Here is a 12,671-nt window from a genome sequence, read left to right on the forward strand (position 1 = left end):
AGCATTTTGAATAGTGAATACCTAGCACATAGTAAATATTCCATGTATTAGTCATTATTTTTATTTTTATCTATTTTTTTTATCTTGTGCGAATTATCTACTGAGAGGTTAGTATTTTGAACATAAATTTGGCATAGTCTTCCTACTATGTCATAACCTAACTTTCTCAGATTCTAAGAATTGTGGAAATAGAATTCTGAAAAATAAATTTGGCATTTATTACAAGTTAATTCTGTTAGTACCTATTTCCAAGAAGCCACCCAGGGATCCTCCAAGATCACTGTTTCATTCTTTCTTTTCCCCTCAGCTTTATCAAGGTATAATTAAAGTGTACAATGTGATGATTTGATATATGTATGCTTTGTGAAATGATTATCATAATCAGATTAATTAACATATCCTTCACCTCACATAGTTACTTTTTTTTTTGTTTGGTAAGAATGCTTAAGTCTACTCTCTTAGTAAATTTCATTATAGTATTTTTAACTGTCATCACTGTAGTGTACATTAGATCCTCAGAGCTTATTCATCTTATTACTGAAGGCTTGTACCCTTTGACCAGCATCTGCTTCTCCCCCGCTCCCCTGCTCCTGGTAACCGTCATTCTATTCTGTTTCAGTGAACTTCTCCCCCTACCCCCCACCTAATTCTCCACATAAGGGAGATCATACGTATTTGTCCTCCTCTGTCTGGCTTATTTCACTTTGTATTATATCCTTTAGGTTCATCCATGTTGTTACAAATGATAGCATTTCCTTTCTCATGGCTAAATAATTATATTCCATTGTGTATGTATACAATATCTTCTCTATTAACTCATCAGCTGACACTGATTGTTTCCGTATCTTGGCTATTTTGAATAATGCATTGAACCCTGGAGTGCAGATATCTCTTTGAGATACTGATTTCATTTCCTGTGGGTAGTATACCTAGAAGTGGGATTGCTGGATCATATGGTAGTTCTTCTGAACTATTTCATTCTCTCTTTCTCCTTTTTTTTTTTTAAAGATTTTATTTCTTTATTCATGAAAGACACAAAGAGGCAGAGACATAGGCATAGGGAGAAGTAGGCTCCCTGTGGGTAACCCAATCCTAGGACACTGGGGTCATGCCCTGAGCTGAAGGCAGACATTCAAACACTGAGCCACCCAGGCATCTCTCTCTTTTTTTTCTTTTAAAGATTTATTAAAAAAAATAAATAAATAAAGATTTATTTATTTATTCATGAGACAGAGAGAGAGAGAGAGAGAGGGGCAGATACATAGGCAGAGGAAGAAGCAGGCTCCCTGCAGGGAGCCTGATGTAAGACTTGATCCCAGGACCCGGGGATCACACCCTGAGCCAAAGGCAGATACTCAACTGCTGAGCCCTCAGATGTCCCCCCCCCCTTTTTTTTTTGAGACGGAGGGGGCGGGGGTGCAGAGGGAGAGAGAGAATCTTTGTTTTATAAAGATTTATTTGAAAAAAAAAAGATTTATTTGTTTTAGAGGGGAGAGAGGGGCAAAGAGAAAGGGAGAGAGAATCTCAAGCAGAATCCCCTCTGAGGAGCCCAACATGGGGCTTGATCTCACAATCCTAAGATCATGACTTGAGCCGAAATCAAGAGTTGGATGGTTAATGGACTGAGCCACTCAGGCACCCCTCAGCTGTTTAATTCTTGACCACCTCAGAGCAGCTTGAAATTCTGTACTTGTAGACAAATATTTTTGGAGCCACTGGGTAATTAGCTTTGTAGTGAATTGTTAATTACGAAAAATTGTCTTGTTGACTATTTAACATATTATATTTGAGAATGAATGTCTTTGCATCCAAATCCAATGGAACTGACAACTTTCATTTTTGAAATGCAAGGTTGATCTTGCGGGAAGTGAGAACATTGGCCGTTCTGGAGCAGTTGACAAGAGAGCTCGGGAAGCTGGAAATATCAATCAATCCCTTTTGACTTTGGGAAGGGTTATTACTGCTCTTGTGGAAAGAACACCTCATGTTCCTTATCGAGAATCTAAACTAACTAGAATCCTACAGGATTCTCTTGGGGGACGTACAAGAACATCTATAATTGCAACAATTTCTCCTGCATCTCTCAATCTTGAGGTAAGTCTTTTAGAAGGTTATCTGCAAGTGTAGTAGATATAATTCTTATTTAGCTAAAACATGCTTTTTTTTATCATGTATTTTAAAAGTTCATTAATGGCTTTCATTCATTCTAAGCAAAAGTAGAAGAACCTAGGTATTGCCCATGGACACATAGAGGAGGATACCACTGAAAAGATTGTCTTCCTTCCTTCCTGGCAGCTTTTTTAATCTTAAAAAGCCAATTACTTAATGGCTTTTCCCACACAGTCTTCAAAAGAAACTGCTGTCATTATTCATTCATTACTCATGCTTCATTCCTTTTCGTAGATGAATTATTTTCCATTGTATGAATATAGAATGGTCATTAGCAGTAGATGGTTACATGATGTATGGAGTTGTTCTTTTGTTTTGTTTTGTTTTGTTTTGTTTTAGATTTTATTTATTAGAGAGAGAGAGAGAGAGAGAGACAACAAATGGGGGAGGGGCAGAAGGATAAGCAGACTTCCCTCTGAGTAGGGACACCCCCTCCCCCTTTGGCAGTGACGTGTGGAGATTTAATTGAAGACTTAAAAATGGGTTAAATGAATGCCAGTGTTGTAGAAGCTGCTAAGAGGGCACTGAATGTGTGAGAGGAGTCGGTAGAACCAAGAGAAGTAAAAAGGATGGTGAAATCTCTTATTTTATTGTGATTGCTCCTTTAAATGGAGTTTGAAGAGATTTTATAAGGTCTTTTGCTCCCCTTTTGTTTTAAAAAACTTCTTTCCAGGGCATCTGGGTGGCTCAGCAGTTCAGCGCCGCCTTCTGCCCAGAGTGTGATCCTGGGGATTCAGGCTCGAGTCCCACGTCAGGCTCCCTACATGGAGCCTGCTTCTCCCTCCTCCTGGGTCTCTGCCTCTCTTTCTATGTCTATCATAAATAAATAAATAAATAAATCTTTTTAAAAAATAAATAAATAAAAATAAAGCGATCTCTTTCCTTAGATAGAATACATGTACTCACCCATTAAAAACTCACCCATTAAAAGTATGTAAATTGATGATTTTAATATATTTGCAGAGCCATGCAACCATCACCAATGTTTAGAGCATTTTCATTACCCCAGAAAGAAAACTTGTATAACCTGTTAGGAATCACTCCTCATTTGCCCCCATTCCCAGCCCCAGGTCACTACTAACCTACATTAAAATTTTTTTCTTTTCTTAAGACTTTAATTCCTTGTTAGACTGCGTGCATGCTTTAGCAGCAGGGGGCAGGTGCCGAGGGAGAGGGAGAAGGAGAAGCAGACTCCCTGTATCAGAGAGCCTCATGTGGGGCTCAATCCCAGTACCTAGAAAGCTACCTGAGCTGAAGGCAGGTGCTAAGATGCTAAACTGACTGAGCCACCCAGGTGCCCCAACCTACTTTTTTAATCTATAGATTTGCCTAGTCTGGACATTTCATGTAAATGGAATCATGGAATAAGTGTTCTTTTGTGACTGGCTTCTTGTACTTAGCATGTTTTTAGTGTTCGTCCATATGGTTAGCATATATTCATGCTTCATTCCTTTTTGTAGGTGAGTTATTTTCCATTGTATGGATATGGAATGCTTTGTTTATTCATCAGATGATAGAGTTCATTGAATGTGAAGACTAATGTAAAAAATGCTTAGGTCAAATTATCATAGAGTTGAAAACCCTGAAAATTGGAAGGGAAAAAGGATGTTTTGTTTTTTTTGTTTGTTTTGTTTTTTAAAGATTTTATTTATTCACGAGAGAGAGAGAGAGGCAGAGAAATAGGCAGAGGGAGAAGCAGGCTCCCTGCAGGGACCCAGATGCGGGACTCGATCCCGGGGCCCCAGGATCACGACCTGAACTAAAGGCAGATGCTCAACTGCTGAGCCATCAAGGCATCCCAAAAAGGATGTTTTGAACAAAATTCCTTGTAAAGGCTAGACATAGTGGTCCTAGTGGATGATAGATTTTTAGGTTAGATATAACCATTAGTTGTTTCTTGTAAGTTATTTTTTGTCTCTAAGTTATTTTTTTTTTAAGATTCTATTTATTTATTCATGAGAGACGCAGAGAGAGAGAGGCAGAGACACAGGCAGAGAGAGAAGCACGCTCCATGCAGGGAGCCCAACGTGGGACTTGATTCCGGGTCTCCGGGATCACACCCGCAGGCCAAAGGTGGCACTAAACCACTGGGCCACTGGGGCTGCCCTGTCTCTAAGTTATTTTATAGTACATTTTAGGTGTACTATAAGTTACATTATTCTTATAATATTTTTAGTAACTGGCATTTTTTCTTCTTCACAGGAAACTCTGAGTACATTGGAATATGCTCATAGAGCAAAGAACATACTAAATAAGCCTGAAGTTAACCAGAAACTCACCAAAAGAGCTCTTATTAAGGTAACTGAATTTTGTGGAGTAATGTAATCTTGTTTGACAAATGAGGACCTGAAATAGATAAACTGTTGAAAGATTTGTTAAATTGCCTGTGGTAAGGCTTTTCATCTAATGTTTTTAATTAGCTACCTAATATATTAAAATGTTTTTATAATGCTAATATGGTGACTTTACTATCTATCAAGTCAGCAAAATTTGCAATTATTTACCTTTACAAAATTAATTTATTTATGGCTTTTTTGACATAATCACCATACATTAATGTAATATAATTATCACATATTAGGGTATAATTTCCATAATACTCAACCATTGTAAGCCTACAATTCAAAGATTTTTAGTTCATTTATAAAGTTGTGCAACATCACTACAATCTAGTTTTAGAAAATTTTATCATTATAAAGTTCCCTCTGTGCCCATTTGCAGATAGATTTGCCCTTTCTAGACATTTCTTAAGTGGAATCATACAATATTTGATCTTTGGTATCCGGCTTCTTTCACTTGGCATAAAACAGGGACTACATCTATGTTGTAACATGTTTCAATAGACGTTTCTTTCTATTGCTGAATAGTATTCCATTAAATAGAGAGTAACACATTGTCTTTATCCATTCACCAGCTGATGGACATTTAGATTATTTCTAATAATGCTACTATGAACATTACCATTCAAGTCTTTGTGTTAATGTGTTTGCAGTCCTCTTAGGTAGGTACTTAGTTTAATTTCTGTGTTGCACAGTAAGTTTGTCTTTTACTCTTTAAGAAACTTTTCAAAGTGGCTGAATCATTTTAAATTTTTATCAACAGCCAGTGTATGAGTGTTGCACTTTCTCTACATCCTTTCTAACATTTGTTATAGTTTGCCCTTTAAATATTAGCCATTCTAATAAGTGTATTATTGTACCCTCAGCATGGTTTTAATTTGCATTCCCCTAATGAATAATGATAATGCATATCTTTTCACATGCTTATAATCCATTTGTATATCCTTTCTGTGAAAGGTCTATCCAAATCCTTTGCCCAATTTTTAGTTGATGTTCTTTTTTTTTTTTTTTAAGATTTTATTTATTTGTTCATGAGAGACACAGATAGAGGCAGAGGCAGAGGGAGACCAGGCTCCATGCAGGGACCTTGATGTGGGACTTGGTCCCAGGACCACAGGATCACGACCCGAGCCGAAGGCAGATGCTTAACCGCTGAGCCACCCAAGCGTCCCTTTTACTTGGTGTTCTTATCACTGAGTTTTAAAGGGTTGTTTATATCTTTCAGATACAAATAGCTCTTTATGAGATGATTTGTAAATATTTCCTCCCAGTCTGGCTTGTCTTCCTTTTCTTGGTAGCGTTTTTTTTTTTAAGTTTTTATCGAGATAATTGAGATAAATGATGGAAAAATTCTTAGTACATTTTGTCAAATTACAATAAAGTATCACCACAGAGATACTGACATTAATAACAATCCATTCATCGTATTCCTCAGTTCTCCTTATACTCATTTGTGTGTGTGTATTTAGTTCTATACAATTTGTCACATGTGTAGGTTTGTGATTCAACCACCACAGTTAAGATACTGAGCAATTCTATCACTGCTGGGGTCCCTCATATTGCCATTTTATAATCACTTCCTTCCCACTCCCACGTTCCCTTCCCAATCTCTGGTATCCATTAATCTGTACTCCGTATCTAAACTCTTGCCGTTTCAAAAATGTTACTGAATGGGGCACCTGGATTGGCTCAGCGTTTGAGCATCCGCCTTTGGCTCAGGTCATGATCCTGGTGTCCTGGGGTCGAGTCCCACATCAGACACTCAGTAGAGAGCCAGCTTCTCCGTCTGCCTATGTCTTTGTTTCTCTCTCTCTCTGTGTCTCATTTGTCTCATGAACAAAGAAAATCTTTTTTAAAAAAGTTATTGAATGGAATCATATGGTATATAAACTTTCAATATTGTGTTTTTCACTACTACTCAGCAGAATTATCTGGAGGTTCACCTGAGGTGTGCATATTGATCTTTCCTTTTGAGAGCCGAGTAGTATTCCATTGTATGTATGTATCATACATATAGTTTGTGTAACCATTTGTTTACCTGTTGAATGACATTGGGCTGATTTCAGTTTTTCATAATTATAAGTAAAACTGCTATGAACATTTTGTTTGTAGGTATCTGTGTAAACATATATTTTGCCCAAGAGTGTAAGTTTTTGTGCATGGTAATTGAATAGTTTTGTTGTTGTTGTTGTTGTTTATTTTTTAAGGAAATTCTAAGCTGTTTTCCAGATTGGCTATACCATTTTATATTCCAACTAGCAGTATATGAGTGATCTAGTTACTCCACGAATTCACCAGCATTTGGTGTTGTAACTATTTTTTATTTTAGGTATTCTGATGAGTATAATAATAATAGGTGATAAATATTTCACTGTGGTTTTACTTGCATTACTCTAATGGCTAATGGTGTTGAACATCTTTTCATGGGCTTATTTGCTATTTGCATATCCTCTTCGTTGAAATGTCTATTCATGTCTTGAAACCCATTTTCTGATTGGGTTTTTTTTTTTTTTTTTAAACTTTTTTTTTATTTATGATAGTCATACAGAGAGAGAGAGAGAGAGGCAGAGACATAGGCAGAGGGAGAAGCAGGCTCCATGCACCGGGAGCCTGACGTGGGATTCGATCCTGGGTCTCCAGGATCGCGCCCTGGGCCAAAGGCAGGCGCCAAACCGCTGCGCCACCCAGGGATCCCTCTGATTGGGTTTTTAATTTTAAAAAAAATTTGAGGGGCTCCTGATTGGCTCAGTCAGTTAACCATCTCTGACTCTTGATTTCAGCTCAGGTCATGATCTCAGGGTCCTGGTATCAAGCCCCTTGTAGGGGGCTCCCTATGCCCCGTAGAGTCTGCTTGTTGTCTTCTGCCTCTCCCCCTGTCCTCTCTCTCTCACCCTCTCTCTGTCAAATACATAAAATAAATCTTTTAAAAAAATTTTTGGGGAGTGCTGCCTAGGTGGCTCAGTTGGTTGGTCATTTGACTTGATTTCTTTCTTTTTTTTTTTTTTTTCTGACTTGATTTCTGCTCAGGTTGTAATCTCAGTCTCAGGATTGTGAGCTCAGGCCCTGAGCTGTGTATAGGGCCTGCCCAAGATTCTCTCCCTCTCCCTCTGCCCACCCCCCAACCTCTAAAAAAAATTTTTTTTAATATTTTATTTTTAGTTAATCTCTATGCTTTAACCCACAACCTGGAGATCAAGAATCACATGTCCCACCAACTGAGCCAGTCAGGCTCCCTGCTAAATTGGAGTTTTAAAAATTATTGTGGTTTGAAAGTTCTTAATATGTTTCAGACACTAGTCCTTTGTCACAAATGTGGTTTGCAGTCTGTAGCTAGCTTACCTTCCCAGTCTGTAGCTTATCTTATCTTCTTAAATGGGCTTTTTTTTAAAGATTTTTTTTTATTTTTTAATTTTATTTTTTTTATTTATTTATGATAGTCACAGAGAGAGAGAGAGAGAGAGAGACAAAGACAAAGAGGCAGAGGGAGAAGCAGGCTCCATGCACCGGGAGCCCGACGGATTCGATCCTGGGTCTCCAGGATCTCGCCCTGGGCCAAAGGCAGGCGCCAAACCGCTGTGCCTCCCAGGGATCCCTTTTTAAAAGATTTTGAGAGAGAGAGAGAGAGAGCAAGCAAGTGTGCACACACATACATGAGCAGGGAGGAGTGGCAAAGGAAGAGGGAGAAGCAGACTCCTCCTCACTAAGCTGGAAAGCCTGACATGTATAAGGCTCAATCCCAGAACCCTGAGATCATAACCTGAGCTGAAGGCAGATGCTTAACTGACTGAACCACCCAGGTGCCCCTTCTCTCTCTCTCTCTCTCTTTTTTTTTTTTTAAGATATATTTATTTGTTTATTTGAGAGAGAGCATGAGTAGGAGGAGCAGAGGGAGAGAAAATCTCAAGCAGACTCCATGCCGAGCATGGAGCTGGATGCAGAGCTCAATCTCAGGATCCTGAGATCATGACCTGAGCTGAAACCAAGAGTTGGGCACTTAACCAACTGTCCCACCCAGGTGCCCGTTTATCTGGGCTTTTGCAGGGGAAATATTTTAATTTTGATGTGGTCTAATATATTTATTAATTTTTCCTTTTATGCATTTTACTTTTGTGATAATTTTAAGAACATTTTGCCTAGCTTTAAATGTCCCTACCTTTTTAAGTTTTGTGTTTCTACGTTTCATATTTGAGTCCATGATCCATTTTTATTTTTGTATAAGGTGTTAAGACTTAGGTCAAATCTTTTTCACCTTTGGAGTGTCTGGTTTGTTTTAGCATTCTTTGTTGAAATGTTATATATTTTCCATTGAATTGATTTTGCACCTTTGTTAAAAAATCAGTAGGGTATATTTATGTGGGCACCTCTCTGGGTTCTCTTTTTCTGTTCCATTGATTTAATATGTCCCTCCATTAATACCACACAGTTTTAATTACTGTAACTATGTAACAACTCTTGGATTCAGGAGCCCCTGGGTAGAGCAGTTGGTTGGGTACCAGACTCTTGGTTTCAGCTCAGGTTATGGTCTCAGGGTCTTGGGATCTAGCCTTGTGTTGGCCTGCCAGCACAGCGAGAGTCTGCTATGGTTTCTCTCTCCTTTTGCCCCTCCCCATGCTCACTTGTTCTCTCTAAAATAAATCTTTTTAAAAATAACGGGGTGCCTGGGTAGCATAGTTGGTTAAGTGTGATGCTTGATTTTGGCTCAGGTCATGATTTCCGAGTCCTGAGATCAAGCCCCGTGGCGGACTTCACGCTTAGCTTGGAGTCTGCCTGAGATTCTCTTTCTCTCTCCCTCCGTACCTCTCCCCTGCATGCGCATGCTCCCTCCTTCCCTCAAATAAATAAATCTTTAAAATAATAAAAATAAATAACTCTTGGGATCAGGCAAACAGATTAAAAGGAAGTTTATGTGAGGAAACCTCTTTCTTCATAAAAAGTCTAAGAATTGTCAGGACCTGAGGAAAACTACAGTGGTTTTATACTTACTATTTTAAAAATACCAAGCTTTTTAATAAGCACTCACCCAACTTAGACACTTGGATTTTTGAATCCTAATGTTATTATTAAACCTAAATATATTTAAGAATGCTTCTTTAATATGTTAAAATATTCAGTTATTGTTTAAATTTCAATTGTATGTTTTTTAAAATGGTTTTAGGATCCAAACAAAGTTTGCCCTTTGCAATTTTCTTCAATGTCTTTAGATCTGAATACATATGTTCTCTTTTTATCATTTTTCCCTCTGTATTTGTGGAAGTCCTTATATTAATTCGTCCTACAGAATTTTCCTGTAGTATCTTTTGACATGTTCCATTCTTTCTATTTTCTGTAAATTGGTAGTTGGATCTTGAAGCTTATTAGTAGATTCAGGTTTTTTCTTATTTATATATTTTTGGCAAAACTACTTCATAGGTGTTGGTATGTTCTCCTACCAGGAAGCATATAATGCCTGGTTCTTTATTTGTGAGTATTAAGAGTTCCAGAATGGTAACTTTTTAATTCAATTGTTTTTCTTTTTCTTTTTTTTTTTTTTTTTAAGATTTTATTTATTTATTCATGATACACACACACACACACACACACACACACACACACAGAGGGAGAGGGAGAGGGAGGCAGAGACATAGGCAGAGGGAGAAGCAGGCTCCAGGCAGGGAGCCCCACGCAGGATCCCAATCCCAGGACTCCAGGATCATGCCCTGGGCCGAAGGCAGGGCTGAGCCACCCAGGGAGCCCCTCAATTGTTTTTTCTTAATTGATTGTAAGACTACCTCTGTAAAGAGGAACTTTCAGTTTCTGAAGTATATAGTGCTTATAGGAAAGGCAGTACAAATGCTGATACATTTCTTTTATTTGAGAGTTTTTAGAATAAGTTGGTTTCCTCACCTTTTTTTTTTTTTTTTAAGATTTTATGTATATGAGAGAGAGAGACCCCATGTGTGCATGCGCACAAGCAGAGGGAACAGCAGAGGGAGAGGGAAAAGCAGATTCCCCGCTGAGCAGGGAGCCCAACTCAGGGGCTGATCCCAGGACTCTGGGATCATGAACTGAGCTGAAGGCAGACACTTAACCAACTGAGCTACTACCCAGGTGCTCCAGTTTCCTCGCTTTCTTAATGTCATTATAAACTCATGGACCTACTTGTGATATCCTTATTGATGTTCGAATCATCCCATCTTGGGCCAGTGGGTAACTCTTTAAGGGTGTTCTTGAGTCCTTTTTACTATCTAGGCTTTGTTAGCTTCCTTGTTCTATTTTGTTTGACAAGGTGTTTAAGGTTTATCTTACATGTCTCTCGCTCCAGTCCTAGAGTCAGACACTTCTCTAAGGAATCCTGGTTCCTTTTAATGTGAAATGCTATTTGGACACCAGCTTGGTTACTGGAAGTTGTATTTTTTTCTTCATTATATTTTTATAATGCGTGTATTTAAAGGAGCTTTGAAAGTTGACTCTAGGGGCAGCCCCGGTGGCGCAGCAGTTTGGCGCCGCCTGCAGCCCGGGGTGTGATCCTGGAGACCAGGGATCGAGCCCCAGGTCGGGCTCCCTGCGTGGAGCCTGCTTCTCCCTCTTCCTGTGTCTCTGCCTCTCTCTCGCTCTCTCTGAATGAATAAATAAATAAATCTTAAAAAAAAAAAAAGAAAGTTGACTCTATTCTAAACAAATTAATATTGAATGAAAAGTGTGATTATGACTTGTTATTCTTTTTTATGCTTTAAAAAACATAAAAGGGGGACGCCTGGGTGGCTCAGTGGTTAAGCGTCTGCCTTTGGCTCAGGGTGTGATCCTGGAGTCCTGGGATCAAGTCTCACATCGGGCTCCCTGCATGGAGTCTGCTTCTCCCTCTGCCTATGTTTCTGCCCCTATCTCTCTCTCTCTGTGTGTCTTTCATGAATAAATAAAATCTAAAGGACAAGGTAAAACATAAAAGGGCCTAAGTACTTATTTTATCTATTACATATTCTCTCCAAAATAAATGAAAAAAACCTTAAATACTGAATTGATACCTATAATGTTATTCTTCTGTAGGAATATACAGAAGAGATAGAGCGTCTGAAACGAGATCTTGCTGCAGCCCGTGAGAAAAATGGGGTGTACATTTCTGAAGAAAATTTTAGGTAAGCCCTTGGCTATGGAAATTAATTTCCAAAAATAATCATTTTTTGGTAAGGTGTTTGAAGTAAAATTTACTTATGTGACAATAACTAAAATCTTTATATCTAGTGCTTCCTATAAGTGCTTCTTTTTCTTTTAACATGAATAAGTAGTTACCAAATAGTTAAAAAAATTTTATATAGCTTTAATTTTTAAATAATGATAGATTCATATGAAGTTGTGAGAAAAGCACAGAGAGGTCTCACAATTTTTCATTTGTTTTTCCCATTCATTACCTCTTGCATAACTTTAGTATAACATCAAAACTGGGAAATTAACATTGGTACAATGTGCATATATAATTGGATGCCATTTTGTCTCATTTGTGGATTGGTGTAGTTCTACAATTAAGATACAGGACTATCCTACCATTACAAAGATCTCCCTCTTGCTGCCCCTTTGTAGTCATACTCATCCTTCTTCCCTAGTGGTACCTAACCTTTGGCAACCACTAATTTGTTCACTTTTTAAAGCTCTGGAGTAGTTTATTCAAAGGCAATCTGCTGAAGTTTTATGTAGAAACAATAACAACAGATTGAACAAGGGTCCGAAGGTGAGTGGGATGCCAAGAATTTTTTTTTTTTTTTTAATTTTTATTTATTTATGATAGTTACAGAGAGAGAGAGAGAGAGAGGCAGAGACACAGGCAGAGGGAGAAGCAGGCTCCATGCACCGGGAGCCTGACGTGGGATTCGATCCCGGGTCTCCAGGATCGCGCCCTGGGCCAAAGGCAGGCGCCAAACCGCTGCGCCACCCAGGGATCCCGGATGCCAAGAATTTTAAGTTGAAAATTCCTGCTTGCATTTATTCTTGAAGGCATTAAGGAGAGTGACTTTCACAGTGCGTTTTATTTTTTTAAAGATTTTATTTATTTATTTGAGAGAGAGACAGCAAGAGTGGGGGGGGCGGGGTGCGTAGAGGAAGAGGGAGAAGGGGAGGTCTATGTGGGACTTCATCCCAGGACCCTGAGTTCATGAACTGAGCCAAAGGCATGTGCTTAACTGACTGAGCCAT

At 38.6% G+C, this 12,671-nt stretch overlaps 1 protein-coding gene across 2 annotated transcripts in view; it reads left to right on the forward strand.

Annotated features, from left to right (window-relative positions):
- KIF11 (kinesin family member 11) overlaps positions 1–12,671 on the forward strand; it is a 50,976-nt gene that overhangs the window by 11,167 nt on the left and 27,138 nt on the right. For both annotated transcript variants that reach the window (XM_025466517.3, XM_035708065.2), the window contains exons 8-10: positions 1,852–2,094; positions 4,372–4,467; positions 11,532–11,620. In XM_025466517.3, coding sequence (XP_025322302.1) covers positions 1,852–2,094; positions 4,372–4,467; positions 11,532–11,620 — 428 coding nt within the window. The remainder of the gene's footprint in view (positions 1–1,851; positions 2,095–4,371; positions 4,468–11,531; positions 11,621–12,671) is intronic.

Source organism: Canis lupus, chromosome 28, assembly GCF_003254725.2.
Source record: "Canis lupus dingo isolate Sandy chromosome 28, ASM325472v2, whole genome shotgun sequence".
Classification (NCBI taxonomy): Eukaryota; Metazoa; Chordata; class Mammalia; order Carnivora; family Canidae; genus Canis; species Canis lupus.